We start from the raw sequence: 22034 nt of genomic DNA, 5'->3' as shown, positions 1-22034 counted from the left end.
GGGCACCTTGACAGAGGATACATAGTGGGGGCAATTCTCCCAAAAAAGTTTGAAGTGCTGAATTCACGGCAAAATGGTGCAGATCACGATTGCTTTTTCAGTGGGGGTTCAGACATGAATCTCCCACACTGCAATGCAGAGGTCACAATTGTGAATATCATTAAAAGCTCAATTGCTGGCCAACCAGGGACCCTTGTAGTGCTGCCCCCCACCCCACCCAACGGCCCGATCGTGTCTCGATCACAGCCCCCCATCCATTCCCGGGCCAGCCCCTGACCCCCCCATCTGGGAGCGCCCCGATCTCCAGCCACCATCCCCCAGCAGTGACGATCCCCCCCGCAGACTCCCCCACGGGAGGCAGACCTCCCCAGGAGGCAGACCTCCCCATACTAGCAGAACCCCCGGCAGACCACACCCCACCCCAGCCCACCCCGATCGCTGGCTTCCCACCTGTCCCGACTGATTTCCATGCAGAGTGGCAGTGGGACCCCCCACCGATCACCCGTAGGCCCCGCCCCAAACCCCCGTCCCATTGGCACTGTCCGGTGCCTGGTGGGCAGTGCCAAGGTGCCCCCTGGGCATGGGCAATTTGCCTTTGGCCAGTACCGGGGGCACAGGCTGGCACTGCCAGGGTGCCCATGCCCAGGGGACACCACCCCCCTTCTGCCCGACCCCCTGGGGGACCCTGATTGCCCCCATCACTCCTGCGGGATCTCCCGCTAGTTCCCTGAAAGTAGGGAGCTGCTGTGAACCCCGCCGGAGTGAGATTGTACTGGCAGGTTGGGAGATGCTATTGGGACTGAATTCTCCGGGCCCGATAGTGACATTTAAACTACATTCAAATAAGATTAAAATTACTTACCTGCTGGTCCTGCCGGTTTCCAAGCACATCAGGATGCACGCACATCGGGAACATGTGTGCAAATCCTGCGAATCGGCCCACAAGTGATTCTCCCGGCCTGATTCGCTAAAAAATTAGCGGGATGGGAAAATCGCCTCCATTGTCTTCGTGCGACCGAAGGCTGCAAGTTCCTTGTCCTGGTGGACACACATCCAAGTGGCCTGAAGTCAGGATGATGAATTCCACCATGGTGAAAAGTGCCATAGAGAAGTTGGATGAGTTCTTTGCAAGATTTGGACGGCCTGAACAACTAGTCGGTGATAATGGGATACCATTCACATCCCAGGAATTTATGGATTATCTTAAGAACAATGTTATACAATATATAAAGACTGCACCATATCATCCGTTCACAAGCGGATTGGTGGAGAGGCCACTACAGTCACTGAAACATGCCATCAAAGCATCAAAAGATAAAGGTTTGCTATCTAAGACTATAAACAACTTTCTCATGTCCTATCAGAACACGACTCATGTCACTGCACAAAATTCACTGGCAGTGTTGTACCTGAGAAGGAAGCTGATAACTAAATTCGATCTCACTCATACCACCACTCCAATAGTATAGCAATAACAGCAAACACAAGTTACTCACTGTGAACCAGCATTGAAACTGAGGAGTTTTAAACAAGGAGAAAGAGTTTTAGTGAGAAGCTACTTCCTAAGTGAGGAATGGGTGCTTACAGCCATTCTAGCTAAGATAGGCCTGATTTCTTTACTGTGCAACTTGAGAATATGATGGAGACGCATGGATCAAATCCTCACTTCAATTTGCGGAGATATTATCAGAAAAGCTAACGTCAGGCACCCAAGTTGGTGAAATCCCTAAACCAAGGCTCACTACAGAACCAAATACAGATTCTACTCCAAAATGAAATTGACGTCCACCAGAAAGACTCTCATATTAATTGTTCATATATAGGTAATGGTAATGTAACTGATGTTCTTAGTGGGTTTTCATTAATGTGTAAATTAATGTAATCATTAATGTGTAAAGGTTTGTTGTTGTATTACTGAAGTAAAGGGGGAGGGATGTTATGTATTGTAAAGCAATGCATCTCTATGGGAATAGTCACATGCTGTGCCCTGCCATCACCAGGGGCACTCAGAGGTTTTTATCTCTCTTCTCTGTTGGATTTCGACCAGGCAACACCTTGTAAATAAAACTGAATTGGTTTGTTTAAGTAACCCACAGTGTGGCACCTCAGAAATCCTTTTATCTTGTTAAATTGGTCAGAACCAATTGCACAGACACAACAGTGACTTGTGCAGTTTTATGGCCTGATGGATATTAAACTCAACATAAATCATTCCCCAGAGGAAAGCAATTAGTTGCAAGACATTACCAAGTTACAGAGTGGTTGGAGATGCCCTTGAAAGGTGACATAGCACTGTAGCTTGTCTCCCTTATGGAGCAGGTTAAGTTGTCATCTGATATCAGTGACTGAAGTTAGTATGGTACCCTGCTCATCTCCCAGTATGCCTTCCTTTATTTTCAAACATTTTAAATAAATTGGGGGGGGCAATTTTCCCAAACATTCTAAGTGCTCAACGGATGGGAAAATGGGAGATTTTCCAGCCCAACTTTTGGGCGTACTTCGTGGGATGGATTTCCCGCACTCTGTGTTCCGTAGAGTGGCGCTGGGGAATCCACGCTGGTAAGGGGGGGTATCTGGGTGTGGGGGTGCCAGGCTGGCACTGCCAGGATGCCATGTTGGGAGTGCTGGGCTTGCACTGCCCAAGGGGCACCTCCCCTGTTCTGAGTACCCAGTGGGGGCCTCAGTGGCCTCTGTCCCCACCATTGAGGTGATCACACCTGGTCTGCGTTAATGGAGACCAGCTTTAATCCTTGCTGGTGTGAACCTCTTCCGGCGGGATGGGGGAAAACATTAGTGAGCCCGGACGATGCCGTCCCAGGCTCGCGAATGATATGGAAACTGGAATTTCCATATGGTAATCAGCCTCATGCTGATTTCCGGCGTGAGGCTGATTATGTTATAAAAAAGGGCCTGGGAAAATCGCAATTGACTCCATGCCAGTCGCAACTCCCACTACAGGCCCCCCGCTGACATTCCCAGCTCGCTGCATCGCAGGCCAGGAAAATCGCACCCATGGTGTTTCAGGAATAACAAAGCAAGTCAGCTTCGGCACAAACACGATTCTGATAATGCACGTTATTGATAGTAGTGTCAAAAATCTCTGAACAAAACCACACAGTATGAAAATGTACCAATACCGCAAGTCGCATTTAAGTTTGGCAGTTTCAGAGTTCAACCACACACGTTGCTTCCCTTTCCCAAATTCCAGACAATGGAACATAAGGAGTAGGAACCAATCTCATGCAAACGTTGCAACATTCTGCTTGCTGTTTTTTTTGAATATTTTTAAATCAGTTTGAAGTAGTCGTGATTTCAAGGCACGGAACTGGGCACAACAACGTTAATTGACGAAATACAGAAAAGTGCTGAAGTCGGAGGTAGGTGTGGAGACGGCTCTCAGAATACACTGATTCTCCTCAGTACAATTTAGACATCTGCCTCTCCCAATGTGCAATGTTTAATGTATAGTAATGCTAGAGCAAGCCTGTTCCCTCCACCGAGGTTGCTTAACCTCAGTGACTCCAGCATATTTTACTTTTGGTTCTTCATTTCCTGTACGTTTATTGTGTGTGGTTTTATTGTGTAATTTCTACTTCATAAATAGGTTTGCTGGACACTTTGCTGAACAACAACCAATTATTAGACCAAATTCAGAAGTGTCTGGAGGCTTATCTTGAATCGAAACGAGTGATCTTCCCCAGGTTTGTGTTCTCTTTCTACTGGTGTGTTTTACATACTTTATTAATGACAGCAAGCATTAGGGTGTTTTATTAGAAGAAAATAGAATTAATTTATTTTTCAAAATGTTCCTCACGAATTGGGCACAATCTTACCAAAAGAATTCTCAGGGCGTGAACATACGGCCTCGTCTCGCCCATCATTCAGCAAGGTGAGGTGGTAGGATTGGGTGAGAGGTGAAAAATCAGATTCGTGTCCAGTTTCTCACCTCCCCCGATCTTACCGACCTTGTTTTGCCGGCGAAATCGGCTTTGAGTCTTACTTGGACCTGAAGCTGACCCCATCGGCAAAACAGGGCCGGGAAAGTAGCATGCGGCACCGAGCCAGTTCGTACCTGGCGTGAACGGGAATTTTAGCCTCACACGCTATTCACCCGGCTCGCCACGCCGATTGGCTAGGGTGCAGCGAGCCGGTAAGATCGTGTCCATTATTTATATCTTGTCACATCAAATATGGGCATGAGAAAATATATTCCCAACATTGTGTCATTGCTGCTTGGTAAACAGCCCTGAGGACGTACATGGGAGAAGTACATATTTATTTTCCCTTTACTTTTCTCCTCATCTCGCCTGAGACCTGTTACCTTATATCAGGTTGTGCTTGCTTCCCCATCAACCATGTCACCCCATCAAAGATTGTTTAAACAGGTTCTACCCTCTGTATAGCAATGGTGACACTGGGTATGCCTCAAGGCACCATATTTGGCCACTCCCTTCATTGTTTAAATGTGTTACTTGACATTGTTATTCTGAGGCATGCAATTAAGGGAAAGGTTCTCAGCCAGTATTGTTTCACGAATAGCAACAACCACAAGTTGCTCTACCAATACCTCCATGGGTTCATTGAAAATCCACGGCCCTGCAGGAGCTCATATTGCTGTTGCACAATGTTTCTTCTCTTTGGTTTTGCCTCTCTCTCATCCTTCAAAAACCTCTAAACTTTGTATTTATGTTAGCATCCTAATTCCACTTTAAAAAAAAACATGCTAGACTCATACAAGTTCTTTTCACCCAGACTTTGGGTGGGATTTTCCCGCTGCATCACTGGAAATTCCCACCTGAAGTCAATGGATGGTTTGCTTGTCCATCACATTTTCCATCCTGCCCGTGATGATTCCACAGCAAACAGGACCAGAAATTCTCACCCATTGTGTTAGGGCCCCAGACCAGAACCCCAAATTATTATGAAGCCAGACTAGACCCCAATCATTTTTCTATTTTGGTATCAATGTGAGGAAAGGATACATCCTTCCAGGAGTAATCCCACTGACAATGTAGGATTCTTTTATAGTAAAAAAAAAGTTTAATATACAGTTTAAATATATCTCTAACAATTGAAATAACTTAACTATTAACAGTTGAACAATATTTTAAAATGAAAAGGAAACAATTTTAATTTCTAACTTATCACTATTTCAGTCCCAAAAAACAACATTCCTCTTGCAGACTTAAGTGCCACTTCAACTATAGTTAGCAGCCTTAAATATACTTGCAATAATGGGTGTAGACAGACTTGAAACTTTCAGAGAGAGATATGCCAGAATTTTACCAGCACACCTGCCCTGGAATCAGGGCGGGCAAGGCTCCGTTGGTCTCGGGTGGGCGGGGCGGTAAAATTCCGGCAGTAGAGTTTTCGAAGCTTGCAAAATCCTTCTAACTTCAACGAAGCTTCAGCTGCAAACTGAACTGCCTTCTGCAAAAGCGTTTTCTCTCTACACGTAAACAACATCATCACATGATCCTGTCAATCCAGAAACCTAGGGGAGCTTAATAAACAAAAGTCCAATAACTCTATTTAACATAACCACTTGCAAGGTTAAAATGAGTAATTAACCGACTGTCTCAAAATCTGAGCTGCATTCCTTCCAGAAATGCCCGGCATAAAGCTGAGTTTTTAAACATTCCCCTTAAACAACTATATGTTAAATATATACAGATGAGTTGCACACAAGGTCGGAATTGAACCTGGGTCCCTGGCGCTGTGAGGCAGCAGTGCTAACCACTGTGCCACCAATTAAGATTAAGAACAACACATACATTTCAACTAATTAGTGCCAGGGTGGCAGTGCCAGGGGCCTGTGTTGGGATGGATTTTCTGGAGAGTCCCATTGGGGGTGGCGGGGGTGGGGGGGGGGGGGGGATTCTGTGGGATGGGGGAGTGCCCCAATGTTTGTTTGGGGTGGGGGGTGGGGGGGGGTGTCGAAGGAGTTCTCCAATGCTTGTAGGATAGGCAGGTAGATCAAATTATAAACTTGAGAGATGTTGAAGTACAAGATGCTAGGAGTGCAGGTTAAACAGTTTCCAACTAAGAATAAAGGAGATGAAATGAAAAGGCTGAAAGTTACATGGATAAGTGGAGAAATTAAAGCAAAATAAGATGTAAAAAAAGATATATGATAGAATGAAAGCTTGTTAGTTTCCTTAATTAAGGAAGCACGTAAAATGTGCATTCCTTTAGAGTTTCTGGGCTTTTCTCCAATAGCTACAATAGATGATGATGATTGGGAAAACCCCATTTGAAATTCACATTCAATATTTATTAAATATAATAGACTGTGAGAAAGAGCGAAAATGGATGTTTGCAGTTCCTTACAATTTGATTGTTTAAAGGGACTTTGACACAATCTTTTACAATAGTAAAATCTTAAACTGAGTTAGGGCTCAGCTCCATTGGTTGAACCTTTAATATTACTACCATATAGTTTTAAAAAAAATTTCTGATCAAAACCTGATGTGATTAATTATGCCTATTTTTAAAAAATGTTCCAATCAGGAAATCTGAGCAACTCTTGATGGAAATTGTTCTTTGTGAGGTAAACTTCCTTCCATTTTGACACTGTCCTGATATTTTGTCCAAGTGGCCACTCTTATAAAAATTCAACAAAATTTGATGTTGAATTCTTGATAGGTTAATATCTATTTCCTCTCTCTGAATCTGGCTCTTAGGTTCTACTTCCTCTCTAATGATGAGCTGCTGGAGATTCTCGCTCAGACGCGTAACCCCCAGGCTGTCCAGCCACATCTGCGCAAGTGCTTTGATGCGATTGCAAGACTTGAGTTCGCCCTTGCTTCCCAAAGTGAGGAGAAAACAACTGAGGGTGAACCTGAGAAGGTGTACACCAATGACATCTTGGCTATGCTCTCTCCTGAAGGAGAAAAGGTGAGGATACTTTTATTGGAGTTGATGGCACTCTGAAGGGCATTACAGAATTGTGTTAAATTGACTTTTAACTGGTTCCTCAATGTGCACTAAAGTCTTATTCATGGCATGTTAGTCTGTGCCACGGAGCAGACTTGTCTGCTTAATTCACCGCACGCAATGTTTTAATCTTCTTACGTTAGGCTATGTCGTAATGAAAGAATCATAAAATCCCTACAGTGCAGAATTAGGTCATTTGGCCCATTGAGCTTGCATCGACAACAATCCCACCCAAGCCCTATCCCCTGCTAATCCCCCTGACATTAAGGGGCAATTTAGCATGGCCAATCAACCTAACTTGCACATCTTTGGAGTGTGGGAGGAAGCCAGAACGCCCGGAGGAAACCCACGCAGACAAGGGGGAGAGCGTGCAAACTTCACCCAGACAGTGACCCGAGGCTGGAATTGAACCTGGGTCCCTGGCACTGTGAGGCAGCAGTGCTAACCATTGTGCCAACGTGCCGTCCATTTGTTTCTCGATAGAGAAGTAGGGGAATTGGATTTAATGGGCAAACCTTACCATCCCGACCACCAGGGGAATCAGAGCGGGCAAGGGATGGAAAGCTCCATTGACTTTGGGCGGGGCTTTCTGGTTTTGAGTTGAGTGCAGCCAAAAAAGTCTTACAGTGACCCATTAGGGAGCTGAATTGGAAATAGTTTTCTATCTTCTTGGGAGAGAACATTGAATGTCAGAGAGAGATTTAAAACTGGAAGTGTGAGAAAATGCAAATAATTGTTTAACAAGTCTAATAATTGAAAACAAGTAGAACCTACGAAAGCACAAGTATCAATTGAACCTCAGAATCTATTGAAAAGAAATGCGAGAAATGCCATAATAAATCAATGGGCTATAAGGGTTTTTTTTCCACTGACAACAATGCCCTGGCTGATGTATACTATCAGTCTAATCACTGTTGAATCCAATAACCATATTGTTTCTGCATGACAGGTCAGTTTGGGAAAGGGACTTAAGGCAAGAGGAAACGTAGAAGATTGGCTTGGAAAGGTCGAGGAAGCTATGTTCTCATCTCTCCGACGTTTGTGCAAAGCTTCAATCGCTGATTATCAAACCCAGCCCAGAGTGCAGTGGGTAATATCAGGACATCCTTCTCAGGTATGTGAAATCTTCCTTTTATCACTCTGCAGGTGGCTCTTTTTAATTTGTGATTCCACGGCTGGCACTTTGTTCAAGTGGTAATTTTTCATGTACCAGTCTGCTTATGGTGAGACTGAAAGCAGATTCTGTGCCTATTTATGCAGCCACAGCTAATCCTTGTCTTGTCCTCACTTCATTAAATCTGGCTCCAGAGAGCCAGCAGTTTTAATGTTACAGTTTCCATGATGTTTCCACCCACCTCTGGCATGCTCCGTATTGAACACCACTTCGATGTGGATAGTATCACGGATGTTATAGATATGTGCTTGAAGTGTGCAGACAATGACATCAATCAGCATGACACACTGATTTGATGCCAAACACACCATTTAAGATGCTGTTCTCCCCTCCTGTGAAAATCTCTCTTCAACACACAGTTCAGTATCATGAAGGAACCCACCCACTCTATTTAAAAGGATCATCAACAACTTGCAGGTTAGTTGCCAATTACTTTCTACTAGATCTGTTTGAGTTTGTGGAAAGTGCTGAGTGTTTTGAGGAATTGAAGTTGATGCCAAAAGTAGAGAAGACATTGCTTGTGACTGCAAGGACTCCAATGTCTGCTCCCAACCTTCCTTCTAATGGCAGTCTCGGAGATTACCACCACTTCCATGCTGGGAAAGGTGAGTTCCAAGCTCTGTGGAAAGTTCTGTGCCAAGTTAGAGCGAGATTCTTCCATGATTCTTGACAATGACAATGACAATTGGCTTTCTGATAGGCCTGAAATGGGTCAAGCATTTCTGTGTGCGCACCTTATAGCTTTTTTTCTATGCAAAACCCCATCAATGTTCTCTACTGCATGATCTGTGGGGAACTGGCATCCATAGTGTTGTTTCCCTTAGTTTTGTCTTTATCCAATAATACACCTCCTTCCACTGAACAAACAACTTGAGAAGTGACTTGTGCAGAACTTTAATTGAAGTGTTGTTTTGTATGGACTTGAGACTTGACCTTATAGAAAGAGGGGACCAACTTGCTAAATAACTTTGAGACCATGAGTTTGCAGGAGAATGGAAAGGATCAGCTGGATAGAAAAAGAAACAAATCATAAAGTGCTGAGGAGAGTGAACGAGCTAAGAAATTGGCTGAATGTAATTGGGAAAAGGCAGAGAGACTTGACAGGGCACATCTTAAGAGAAAATAAATCCTTAAGATACGTAGTGGAGAGAAGATTTCAAAGAAAAGAAAAAGAGAAAGGAGAAGAATATTGATGCTGTATGGCTTGAAAATTGAAGCAGGTAATTGAAAAATGAAAAGTCTGGTACAGGACAGACAGTTGCAGAGAAAACTATAAACCAGGACTTACCTTCAACAGAGCACACATGATGATGTATGTATCTGTACTCCTAAATTCCTTTGATCCTCTGCCTCATTTAGACTCTTATTAGCCAAACAATATTCCTTATTCTTGTGACCAAAATGCTCACGTCTCGTCCTTTTACTGCTGTGAAAATCCCATTCCTCATCTCCTCTGCGCTCCATCTATTTTCAGCGAACCTCCTATCTTTGACACACACAACCCATCAGCTGGATTTAAATGCCACCCAGTCTGGTGTTGACATGGCAGTCATGTTACATGCCTGGGTGTGCCTCCTTCACCAACTTGTATCTATTTTAATAACAAATCATAGCCAGTATCTTTAGGGTGGCAGGGTTTCCCTTCCTATCACCCCGAAGAGTCGGCGGGATTGCCACTGTCTGCCCCGCAGCCATTTTACCAAGCAGGAATGGTGGCTCAGACACTGGGCAAACTCCTGTTCTTTTATGAATAGCTAACATGTTATGGCAGGATCTGTCATCCAAGAAGTTCAAATGCGACCACCTACTACAATTGCACTAAATTTTAGTGAATGCAGATATTTACCTTTAAGCCAGTCAACTCCTGTTACAACAGTACACACAGAATGTTGGACAAGTATGCGAAGCATCTGACTCGGAATTCTACCATGATAATTCTACCCATGAGACATTTTGTGTTCACAAAAATAAGGAGACCACAGACAGACATGGGGCAGGACTTTACGCTCCCCTTCTGGCAGGTATGTAAATAGGGGTGGGTTGAGTATAAAACTCCTCGAATGGGCTTCAAGCTGGGTTCCCATCTGTCCCGACCTCTGCAATTTTTGCTGGGTCAGGCAAGGCCTCAGACGGCCCACCCATTCTTCCCCCAATTGTGGCCCTTAAGTGGCCAATTGTTTAACCCTTAAAGGCTTTTTCTCAACCAGTCTCAATTTCTAGGCTGGTCGGGGGGGAGTTCTAGGGTATGGGGGAGGTACTCAAAAATCATATGGTTCAAGGGAAGTCAATGATTGTGAGGCTCCATCAGCAGCTCCGTGGGGCGCAACCATGCCTTAAGGTCTGGGTAACCTAAGAAACTCCCTCTTCCTGGAATCCCTGGACTAAGGCTCCAGAGACTGCTTGCAGTCCAAGTCCTGTCCGCTACAGCTTCTAACACTGCAGGGACTGGCTCTCTAAGGCAGGTCTTATTCCTTGAAGTAATGCTACCAGAAACAAATTGACTCTTATTCATCATATTGCTATTTATGCAATCTTACGCAAAATGGAGGATATGTTTGTTTATATGATTGCAGTGACTGCACTGCAGAATGTTAATTGAATGTGAAGTCTCTCGGGATGTTTCTAAGAGTTGTGATATTGGAATATACGAGTGTAAGTCTTTTGTGGCTGGTACAGAATTTTCTTTCCAACATTAGAAAATGTCCAGAAAGCTTTTTTTCATTAATTCCTGGGACATGTGTGTCGCTGGCTGGCCAGCATTTATCGCCTGTCCTTAGTTGCTCGAGGGAAGTTGAGAGTAAACTACATTGCTGTGGCTCTGGAGTCACATGCCGGCCAGACCAGGTAAGGACGGCAGATTTCCTTCCCTGAAGGACATGAGTGAACCAGATGGGTTTTTCCGTCAATTGACAATGTTTTCATGGTCATCAGTAGATAGTTAATTCCAGATTTTTATTTTATTGAATTCAAATTCGACCATCTGCCGTGGCAGGATTCGAACCCAGGTCCCCAGGACGTTAGCAGAGTTTCTGGCTTAATAGTCTAGCGAGAATACCACTAGGCCAGCGCCTCCGCAAAGCTGGAATGTTATATTGTACAATTGGAGGGTGGTTGGGTGAGTGCTGCAGTTTCAGATGCAAGGACACATCACAGAAAAAAATTCCAATGGAATTGATTAATTTTTTATAAATGATTCAAGATCTGAGAATCGAGGTTTTAGCTGTAAAGCATCTGATACCACGATTCCAGTGCTAACTTTCTTTTGATTTTTTTTTTAAAGGAGTTTTTTATATTTTGTTCTGAATGAGTTGAGTAGAGACCATGGCTTCACATTTCAGGTTATTTAACTAGTCTTTGTTGATATATTTTTAGGTTATCTTGACCATTGCACAGCTGATGTGGTGCCGTGATTTGCACCATTGCTTGGAGGGTGACCACAATCGTATTGCTGCCACGGCTGAATTTGAAAAAACTAACTTTGAGGTGACTTTTAGCTGTATTTATGATTTTTTTTTAAAATAGAGAAAGCAATAACTTCTGCTTGCAAGTTGCATTTACGAGAAATTATATTTCTAACTCTTCTTCTTACAATTGCTTCAAATTCTGAGATTTGCTGTGCTGTATCATTTGTTCACCATACAATGGGAATGACAGAAGGGGGCAAAATCACTCAGAAATTCTGTCACTTAAGAGCTTTATACCATTTTTTTCCTTTACATTTAGTTGCAGTTTTCCCTACATTCAACAATCGGTTGAATTTATATCAACTCCCCCCAAACCTTCCTCATGCTCACTATACTCTAATTCTGGACTCTTTTTTCTCTCTACTTTTGTCCCTATCTACATCAAGCCTTCTCCAAGTTCATCTTGCCCATAAGACCAAACTCTCACTTTATCCCCAAGAGGGAAAATGGAAAACTACAGACCTGTTATTTTGACATCAGTAGTAGGGAAAATGTTAGAAACTATTATTAAGGATGTGACAACTGGACATTTAGAAAGGAACGGTAAAATTAGGTAGAGTCAACATTGGATCTAAGAAAGGGAAATCATGTTTGACAAACTTGTTGTAGTTATTTGTGGATATTGTAGCATAGACAAAGGAGAACCAAAGGATGTGGTGAATTTGGATTTTCAGAAGGATTTTGATAAGGTTCCACACGATAGGTTAGTAAATAAAAGTAGAGCATTGGACGGGAGAAACATATGAGTATGGATTGAGAATTGGTTATCAGACAGAAAGCGGAGAGTAGGAATAAATGGATCATTCTCAAGATGGCAGGCTGTTACTGCAAGGATCAGTGTTAGGTCCACAGCCATTCACAATCTATGTAAATGAATTGGATGTGGAGACCAATTGTAATGTTTACAAAAACCCCAGGGAACCTTTTCTTTTTGTAAACAAAGTTCATTAGCTCTATCCTAAGTAAACATTATATGGGTAAAATGAGTAATTATTCTGCTTTCCCAGCATCTGAGCGGTATTCCTACCAGACATACCGATGACCTAGAGCATTAAGCTAAATTTTAAGCATTCCCCTTAAACGCACAAAAAAAATTATATCTATAGCAATTGCTATCATCACAATAGAATGTTATTGATGGCTTACAACACATCCTAGAAAGTAACCAATATATTTCAAAAGTCCTCTTCAAACCCTCGTTAGCTAGTAAATAGTGGAAGGTGTTGTACCTTGAAGTAGCGCCGAGGTCTTGTGGCGCAACGGGTAGCGTCCCTGCCTCTGAGTCAGAAGCTCTGGGTTTAAGTCCCACTCCCAGACTTGGTGGCCACGGAAGGTGCATTCATAACCCAGTCAAACAGTTGGAATATCAGCCTGCAAAATCCTTCTAACATCTGCCAGTGGCAGGCGGGAGAGACTCCTGGTCAGCCATGCTTGGTGTGAGTGCCATCCCTCAAGCTATCAGCCTCTGGCTAGTGACTTGTTCTAGGAAAAAAAGCTTTGGAACCAGATATATATCTGCCTTGTGCACCATTAGGTGTGGGGAGAGAAACGGCGACAACCTTGAAGTAGCACGCAAAATTCTGTCAAACAAGTTTACACCGAGCTGCTGGATGCTGAATGGAGAGGGTGTTAGCTCAACATCCTGATTAATGAGATCCAGAAGGCAAAGTGACAACTTTCTGCTTAAAATTCTTCAGCTGTTCCTATTGCAAGCTTCAATTCCTTTCCCTAAATGATGTCTTCTGCTAAAGAAGGACCAAACAAACATTTCAGTTTAAAACCCTGAGGCACTTGAACAGTCGCAACATCAGCTCTATTCTCTCTCCACAGATGCTGTCAGACCAGTTGAGATTTTCCAGCATTTTCTGTTTTTATTTCAGATTCCTCTCCTGCAATAATTTGCTTTCATATAGGGAGAACAGTGTGTTTAAAGTGGAGAATGCAATCTTGGTTAGTAATTTCGCAGCAGGCCCAGCATGGGTGACTGGTAAAACTGTGAAGGAAGCTGGGCCAGTCTCCTACCTCATGGAGTTACAAGACCACAGGCTTAGGAAACACGTGGACCACTTAAAGAGGAGAGCAATAATAGACATGGGGGATTCACAGGTGATCCCTGCAGATAGTTCAAGGGTACCAAGTCTGGTTACTGGGATTTCGATGGGGAATGTGCAGCCTGGACAACCGATGTTGTGGAGATTGAGGGGGCAGAAGCTGCCAGAGTCATTCGGTTCTGGATTAATGAATCTGCCTTTCTCATCTGTCCAATCTGGCTCTTTAACTGCAGACAAGCCTACCAATGAACTGAGGTGTTCTACTAGAGCCAGGAAGTCTCTGGATCAACTGAACCGTTGATGAGTTTTCCAGTGGTTCTTCCTGATACCTTTTTTACATAAGAGCCTGTTGTGCACCTGACTAACCCTGTTCTTTGTTTCTCCTCGGGAGTATTTTGGATTTTAGGGGGAAGGAGTGTAGTAGTGTGGCCCTTTAAGTAGCATGGCCCTTTAAGGGGGGAGCAGGGCGGGGGGGGGGGGGCATTTCCTGAGGGCCAATGATTGGCAAGAATCCTATGGATCATCCTGGTGGGTAGCTGAGCCAATCGGAAGGAGATCGCATTCCACAGGTCAATGAGGGACTTGCAGTTGGAGCCAGGGAGTTGAGTAGAGTGGTCGCATTGTAATCTAGTCTGATCTTGTTGTATATATATTATATTCTTCATTTGGCAATAAAGCCTTTTATTCTTTAAAGCCACATCGAGTCACCCTCGATCTATTGTGAAGCAATAATTTGATTTGAATATCTAATAAGTATTGTGAAAGATTTCAATAATTTTATACCAATGGAGACATGGCTGGTATATAATGGTGTTATATCTATTTTTTAGAGACTTAATGCTCTGGCTGCTTTGGTGCGAGGCAAGCTCCTAAGTCTGCATCGAAGTATTGTGACTGCACTTATAACTGTTGATGTTCACGCGAGAGACATTGTCACTGAACTGGTGGCAGAAGAGGTATCCAGCATTCCAAGAATTTTTGTTGGTCTGACCAGTGCCTCATTGTTGAAAGTAATATTACTGCTCATTCTGGTCTTTTTCACATTAAAAAGTAAATCATAGAATCCCTACAGTGTAGAAGGAGACCATTTGGCCCATCAAGCCTGCACCGACAACAATCTGACCCAGGCCCTATCCCCGTCACCCCACATATTTACCCCGCTAATCCCTCTGACACCAAGGGCAATTTAGCATGGCTGATCCACCCAATCCACACATCTTTGAACTGTGGGAGGAAACTGGAGCACCCGAAGGAAATCCACACAGGGAGAACATGCAGACTCCGCACAGCCAGTCACCCAAGGTCGGAATTGAACCCGGGTCCCTGGTGCTGTGAGGCACCAGTGCTAATCGGTGCTACCAATTAAGATTAAGAACAATACAGACATTTTAATTAATTAGTGCCAGGGTGGCAGTGCCAGGGGCCTGTGCTGAGATGGATCCTCTGGAGAGCCCCATTGGGTGTGGGGGGGGGGGGGGGGGCATTCTGTGGGATAGATGAATGCTTGTCACAGGGGGGTGAGAGGGTGGAAGGTGTGCTCCAATGCTTGTAGGGTGAGGGTAGATCAAACTATGAACTGACCTTGAGAGATATTGAAATACATGATGCTAGGAGTGCAGGTTAAACAGTTTCCAACTAAGACTAAAGGAGATGAAATGAAAAGGCTGAGAGTTTCATGGATGAGTGGAGAAATAAAAGCAAAATAAGATGTTAAAAAAAGATATATGATAGAATGAAAGCGATGAGAAATATAATAGGTAAAGCGTTATACCCATTCATTCTCAATATGTACCCTAACTGCCACAGGATAGCATGGTGGCACAGTGGTTCGCACTGCTGCCTCACAGCGCCAGGACCCAGGGTTCGACTCCTGGCTTGAGTCACTGTCTGTGTGGAGTTTGCACGTTTTCCCCATGTCTGCGTTGGTTAACTCCGGGTACTACGGTTCCATCCCACAGTCTGAAAGACTGCTGTTTAGGTGCATTGACCATGCTAAATTCTCCCTCAGTGTACCCGAACAGGTGCTGGAGTGTTGCGACTAGGGGAATTTTCACAGTAACTTCATTGCAGTGTTAATGTAAGCCTACGTGTGATACTAATAAATAAACTTCAAACTTGAAAACAATCTGCACTTTCAATGTTAAATTATTGGTTGGAAGATTGAAACCCAGCAGTTAAAATTACTACCAGCCCATTCTGCTGGTGATGAGTGTGAATCTGACTAATAGCAGGTGTTGCCCACCAGTAAGCAGAACAGTTGTTAAAATATCCGTATATTTTGGTCTTGCATTTAATGTCATTTGAAAATGGGATGCTAAGACATTTAACAATGTGGAACAAACTTGGTTAAGTTGCTTTTTTTTCTGTTCGTGATAACCAATCTTTCACTCTGCCGCTAGGTGGATACAGTGAATAATTTTGAGTGGCAGAGGCAGCTACGCTATTACTGGGATCTTGATGCAGATAACTGTGTGGCTATGATGGCTTTATCTAATTACACATATGGCTATGAGTACCTGGGAGCGTCCCCTCGCCTGGTTATTACACCACTTACTGTAAGTATATTCACTGAAAGTGGCAGTGACCTGAAATTTAATTTGGGGAGAAAATGGGGAGAACAATAATGGTATAATGACTGGATATTTTTGCTGGCAATTGTTGGAACAGTGTGAAAATTCAACCCTTTTTAATGGTAAAAGGACTGTCTAGTTTTCTAACTACACCTCTGCTGGTGGTGGTAAGAAGGTCATGTTGAAACTTGAGGAAGAGTCATGGCTCCATTGTTTAATATGAACACCGCTATGGAGATTGTTTTATTCATTCGTGGGACATGGGCATCGCTGACTGGCCGGCATTGCCCATTCCTAGTTGCCCGAGGGCAGTTGAGAGTCAACCCCATTGCTGTGGCTGGAGTCACAAGTGGGCCAGACCAGGTAAGGACGGCAGATTTCCTTCCCTAAAGGACATTAGTGAACCAGATGGGTTTTTCCGACAATCGTTTCACGGTCATCAGTAGATTCTTAATTCCAGCTGTTTTTTATTAAATTCAAATTCCACCATCTGCCATGGCGGGATTCGAACCCGGGTCCCCAGAACATTCGCTGAGTTTTTGGATTAATAGTCTAGTAATAGCACCACTAGGCCATCACCAAAGTTTATCATATCCTGATCTAATTATTTTTTAATTGCACAACGCCTCTTCCATCAGGCAAGTCTATGCACAGCGAGACAAGACAAGCAGCTTAACTAAAGTCTGATGTTGCCCACAGTGATTGGCTAGTCTTTATTATGTTCTCCATTTCGTCAGTAAGAAAGCAATAACCTGAAGTTATTTGCATATTTGAACAAGAAAATTGCTGCTGGCAGGGGAAAAGTAACAAAACTGTGTAGCCTGTTTAATAAATGGGAAAGACATTCATTCTATGTTCATCTTTCTGTGCAATGTTTGTAGTTTGTTCAGAAATTTGGCTGATTAAGTTGTCTTGGTTCTCTTAGGACCGCTGTTACCTCTGCCTAATGGGAGCCCTGCAGTTGGATCTAGGAGGAGCTCCAGCTGGTCCTGCTGGGACTGGGAAAACAGAAACGACCAAAGATCTTGCAAAGGCCTTGGCCATCCAGTGTGTTGTTTTTAATTGCTCTGAAGGCTTAGATTATAAGGTGAGTTAATGATCAGAATAGGAAATATCAATGAATGTGAGGACAGAATTTCTGAATCTTTTTAAGCATACATCATTGTGTATTATATTATGTGTCACAAGGAACAAGGCATACGATTTTCGTTAGCAACATTATTTTTTGCTGTAGTAAGGTAATGCACAATGACTATGTTCCTCTCCAGATGATGGGACGTTTCTTCAGTGGTTTAGCTCAGTCAGGAGCCTGGTGCTGCTTTGATGAGTTCAACCGGATTGATATTGAAGTACTTTCTGTCATTGCACAGCAGCTCATCACCATCAGAAATGCTAAAGCAGCCAAGGTACCGTATTATTCTGATAGTAATCACCCTTAATAATAAGACTTAATAATAAGTAGCTCATAACTTTGCATTAAAACATGTGGATGAATTTCCACTGGGGTGAGGGAAGGGGCTTCTCCCAGTCAGTGACCATCATTTCGGTAGAAGTGGAAGCTTTGCAAAGCAATGTAAACAGCATTTATGTTTTTCTTTGCTGCTCTTACGGTGAAGTAACAAGTAAAATGATAGTCCAATTCCACTGTTGTGTCGGCTGTGCCTCACCGTTTGAGTCAGAAGTTCATGGATCAAGCACCACCTCAGACACTTGAGCTCATAATCTGGGCTGGCATTTCAGCGCTCTACTGCCAGAGCTGCCGACTTTAGGATAAGATGTTAAACTTTGGTCTTAGTTTGTCACTATTTGAAGTAGTGTAGTTGATCTTCCTGGTGTCTGGGCAACATTTATCCATCATTCAACCCCACAACAGAAATAAATTCAATAATTTACTTCAAAGCTGTTTATGGAATCCGGCCGTGCTAAGATTGGCTGTTGCATTTCCCTATATTAGTGCAGTGACCACATTTCAAAAGTACTCAATTGGCTCTGATATGCTGTGAGACATTCTGAGGATATTAAAAGCACTATGGAAATGCAAGTTATTTTCCTTTTTGCCCCTTTCTTAATTGCTTCCATTAATCCTTATTCGAAAAGATATATTGATAGGTCAAGATGACTCAAGTGGGATGCAGCTCATACGTAGCAAAAACATTGGCATAGATGTGCTGATCTGAATGGCCTTTTCTATACTGTATATTCCATGTAAACTTATCTAAGTGTTCCATTGTGTGAATGTTGGCTGATGGAATAATTGGCCTTGATTGTGATTACTTAAATAGTCTGCTCACATTCTCTGAACCTTAGCAAATGTTGATTTGGTTTGATTAGATTTATTATTGTCACATGTATTAGTACACAGTGAAAAGTATTGTTTCTTGTCTGTATAGCGTGCAAGAAACAATATTTTTCACTGTATGTTATTACATGTGACAATAATAATTCAAATCAAATCAACATTTGCTAAGGTTCAGAGACATAGAATGATGATACTGCTATTGAGGTTTTTGATACCTGTGCAACCAACCATTAGTTGCCATCTTAAAAAAAATGACTGAATAAAATCAGAAGAGAAAAATCATAAGTAAAGGAATTGTTGTTTGTTTCCTTTTTCTGCAGCTCACCCGTTTCATGTTTGAAGGTAGAGAAATCAAGTTGGTCATGTCTTGCGCAGCATTCATCACTATGAACCCTGGATATGCTGGAAGGACAGAACTACCAGATAATCTAAAGGCTCTTTTTAGACCTATTGCAATGATGGTTCCAAACTATGCCCTTATTGCTGAGGTGATTGAACAGATGCATTTGTTTACGTCTTTTCCTTTTATGTTGCTCTTTATCATTGAAGTGATAGGATGGATGCCATGAAGTCAGCTGAACAGATGGAACATTTTCCCTTTACCTTGAGCAGTTTCTGTTCAATTGTTCTTTTTAAAATGATTTGACGTGGTTCAAGAAGGTGGCTCACCAACATCTTCTCAAGGGCAATTAGAGATCGGCAATATGTGCTACCCTGAACAGTGATGCTTACATTCCATGATTGAATAAAAAAAAAAACCTTGTTTGGGCATTAATTGGTTCATAAGAACAAGATTGGACCATTCACCCCATCAAATTCAACCATTCAGTTAGATAATGGCTGATCTGTATATTAACTTGGTTTAGCTGCCTTAATTCAAAATCACTTCAAACACCTGCCAAACAAAAGTGTTTTGAGATTAAAGAAACACTTCCTGACATTGCCCTAAATGGCTGAGTGCTCATTTTAAGATTGTATGTCCTTTTGTTTTTGACTTTCCCATCCGAGGAATTAGGTTCTCTCCATCCATGCTATCCACTGAGCCTCTTGAATCATAGAATGATTACAACACATATGGAGGCATTCGGCCTGTTGTGTCCATGCAAGCTTTCTGCAACTCACCCAGTCCCACTCACTGCCTTTTCCCTGTAGCCCTGCAATCTTCTTTTCGCTTCAGAGGGTTATCTCTTGAGTCAGAAGATTATGGGTTCAAGTCCCACTCCAGGACCTGAGCACCAAAAATCAATGCTGACTCTCCAGTGCAGTACTGAAGATAGTGCTCTGTCGGAGGTGCTGTCTCCCTCCCCCCCAACCCTTTAGGAAGGTGTAAAAGATCCCATGGCATTATTTCAGAGAAGAGCAGGGATGTTACCTGGGTGTCCGAGTCAATTTTTCTCAGATAATCAATATCTCTAAAATAGTCTATCTGGCTTTTATTGCATTTCTGTTTGAAAGAGCTTGCTTTGTGTGATTTGGCTGCCACATTTACTACATTTCAAAAGTTCTTCATTGACAGTACTTTGTGTGGTTGTGAAAGGCACTTTACACATCCAAGACTTCATGATTTTTACCCCTTTAGTCATCATAACCACTCAAATTAAATCACCCTTTAATCTTCTATTCCAATACTCTTCCTGCACTTAGTGGTGCACAAAGGCAGGTGTTTGCCTATTTCCATCGCTAGTGGTTTCCGGAACAGGTCACTAGCAAATTGGGTATATGGTTCTCTATTCCTTCGAGTAAGTTATTAATATAAACATAAAAGCAAGTTACTGCGGATGCTGGAATCTGAAACCAAAAGAGAAAATGCTGGAAAGTCTCAGCAGATCTGGCAGCATCTGTAAGGGGAGAAAAGAGCTGACGTTTCGAGTCCAGATGACCCTTTGTCAAAGCGGATCAAAGCCCAAAGCTTTGACAAAGGGTCATCTGGACTCAAAATGTCAGTTCTTTTCTCTCCTTACAGATGCTGCCAGACTTGCTGAGATTTTGCAGCAATTTTTCTTTTGGTTAATAATAAATATGACTTATAGCTCCCATGATCCCTGCTTATTTATCTGTTTTTGTGTATAATAGGTCATCTTGTATTCGGAGGGTTTCGAATCCAGTAAGGTTTTGGCCAGAAAGATGACCCAGATGTACAAATTATGTAGTGAGCAACTATCCCAGCAGGATCACTATGACTTTGGTATGAGAGCGGTCAAATCTGTGCTTGTCATGGCTGGGTAAGCAAACATGTTTAACTTTGGCTTTAAATAGCTGGAAAAATAAACTTATTGGGGTAGATTTTCTACTTGTTGCCCAGGTATAAAGCTGGTGGCAATGCACATCAGCTAAGCATTAAAGGAACCATCTGATTTTGAGTGGAATCAATAGTAATGAAAGTTCGGCTGTTCTATTATGGATGGCCCCTCCAGGGGTTTTACACCCTGGCCTCCAAGTTTAAAAACTACCTCATGGCCTTCAGATGAAGCAAAATTTGGATTTGGAAATTGAACTGTAATAAATTAAGTCAGTGTGAAAATATTAGTTGTGATGAAAAGACGGTTACAATAAGTTCAAGAGGAGATGGCAGAGGCACTATTACATATATTTCATGAGAACAGGGCATAGTGGCAAATGACTGGGGAATTCCTGTTTTGAAAAACATAGGCAAAACATTTTCAGAGAACAATAAATCAATTATCTTAATGTAGCTTGTATGAAAGCTAATGGAATCCTTGCTCAAAGTTGTATTTGGAAACAGAAATCAAAAATGTCATACATAGATCTCAAAGTGGAAGATCATGCTGACTTAATTTCATTGAATTCTTCAAAGTAACAGAAGGGTTGACAAGGGTAAGGCAAAAGGTATTTTTTGGATCTTCAAAAAGCTTTTGGTAAGGCACCCACCTTGTACCCTCATGACTAGGGCCAAATAATGTGGAGTCAGGATTATCAACAGAATGGGTAGCAAATTAGTTACAAAACAAACAATGGAGATTAGTTGCTCAGACTGGCAAAAATTGGAAAGTGGTGTTCCACTAGGGTTTGTTCTGATACAATTATTAACTTCAATGATTTGGAGTTGGGAATCAGAAGCACACTTTTAATATTTGTGGATGTCACTAAATTCGGGGTATAATCAGTATGGAAAGCATAATACAGGAAGCAATTAATAAATTTGTAGCATGGGTATACACTTAGCAAATACATTCAATATGGTAAATGTTAGCTGGTACAGATTATTACCCAAGAATAAGAGGTCACACATTTCTTGGAAAATAAGTCAGGAATTTTATAAGCCCTTTGGCAAAGGCATGGGAAGTGGGACCACTGATAAAATGGTGCGTGCATTATTGGGCACAATGCTCGACATCTTCCTGCTGATGTGGCCATATTGCCATCAACAGGCAAGATATCTGCCAGGAGACCATCGAACTAAAGTGGTCAATTTAAGAGCCACTACCTGTCTCTGTGAAATCTGGCAGCATCCCAGCAAACTTCAGGAGAGAGGTGCCCTCTTTTTTTAGGCACTCCATGACCCATAAAGGGACTACCAGG

The 22034-nt window shown here is 42.6% G+C and overlaps 1 protein-coding gene across 1 annotated transcript in view; it reads left to right on the top strand.

Moving 5' to 3' along the window:
- Positions 1–22034, top strand: part of dnah6 (dynein, axonemal, heavy chain 6) — a 215150-nt gene that overhangs the window by 17374 nt on the left and 175742 nt on the right. Inside the window, exons 7-16 of the mRNA XM_078215309.1 lie at positions 3605–3701; positions 6684–6897; positions 7886–8050; positions 11483–11593; positions 14456–14581; positions 16025–16180; positions 17121–17282; positions 17464–17601; positions 18815–18982; positions 20568–20716. Coding sequence (XP_078071435.1) covers positions 3605–3701; positions 6684–6897; positions 7886–8050; positions 11483–11593; positions 14456–14581; positions 16025–16180; positions 17121–17282; positions 17464–17601; positions 18815–18982; positions 20568–20716 — 1486 coding nt within the window. The remainder of the gene's footprint in view (positions 1–3604; positions 3702–6683; positions 6898–7885; positions 8051–11482; positions 11594–14455; positions 14582–16024; positions 16181–17120; positions 17283–17463; positions 17602–18814; positions 18983–20567; positions 20717–22034) is intronic.

Source organism: Mustelus asterias, chromosome 6 (assembly GCF_964213995.1).
Source record: "Mustelus asterias chromosome 6, sMusAst1.hap1.1, whole genome shotgun sequence".
In the NCBI taxonomy this organism is placed as follows: Eukaryota; Metazoa; Chordata; class Chondrichthyes; order Carcharhiniformes; family Triakidae; genus Mustelus; species Mustelus asterias.
This window is presented reverse-complemented; position numbering and strand designations above follow the sequence as displayed.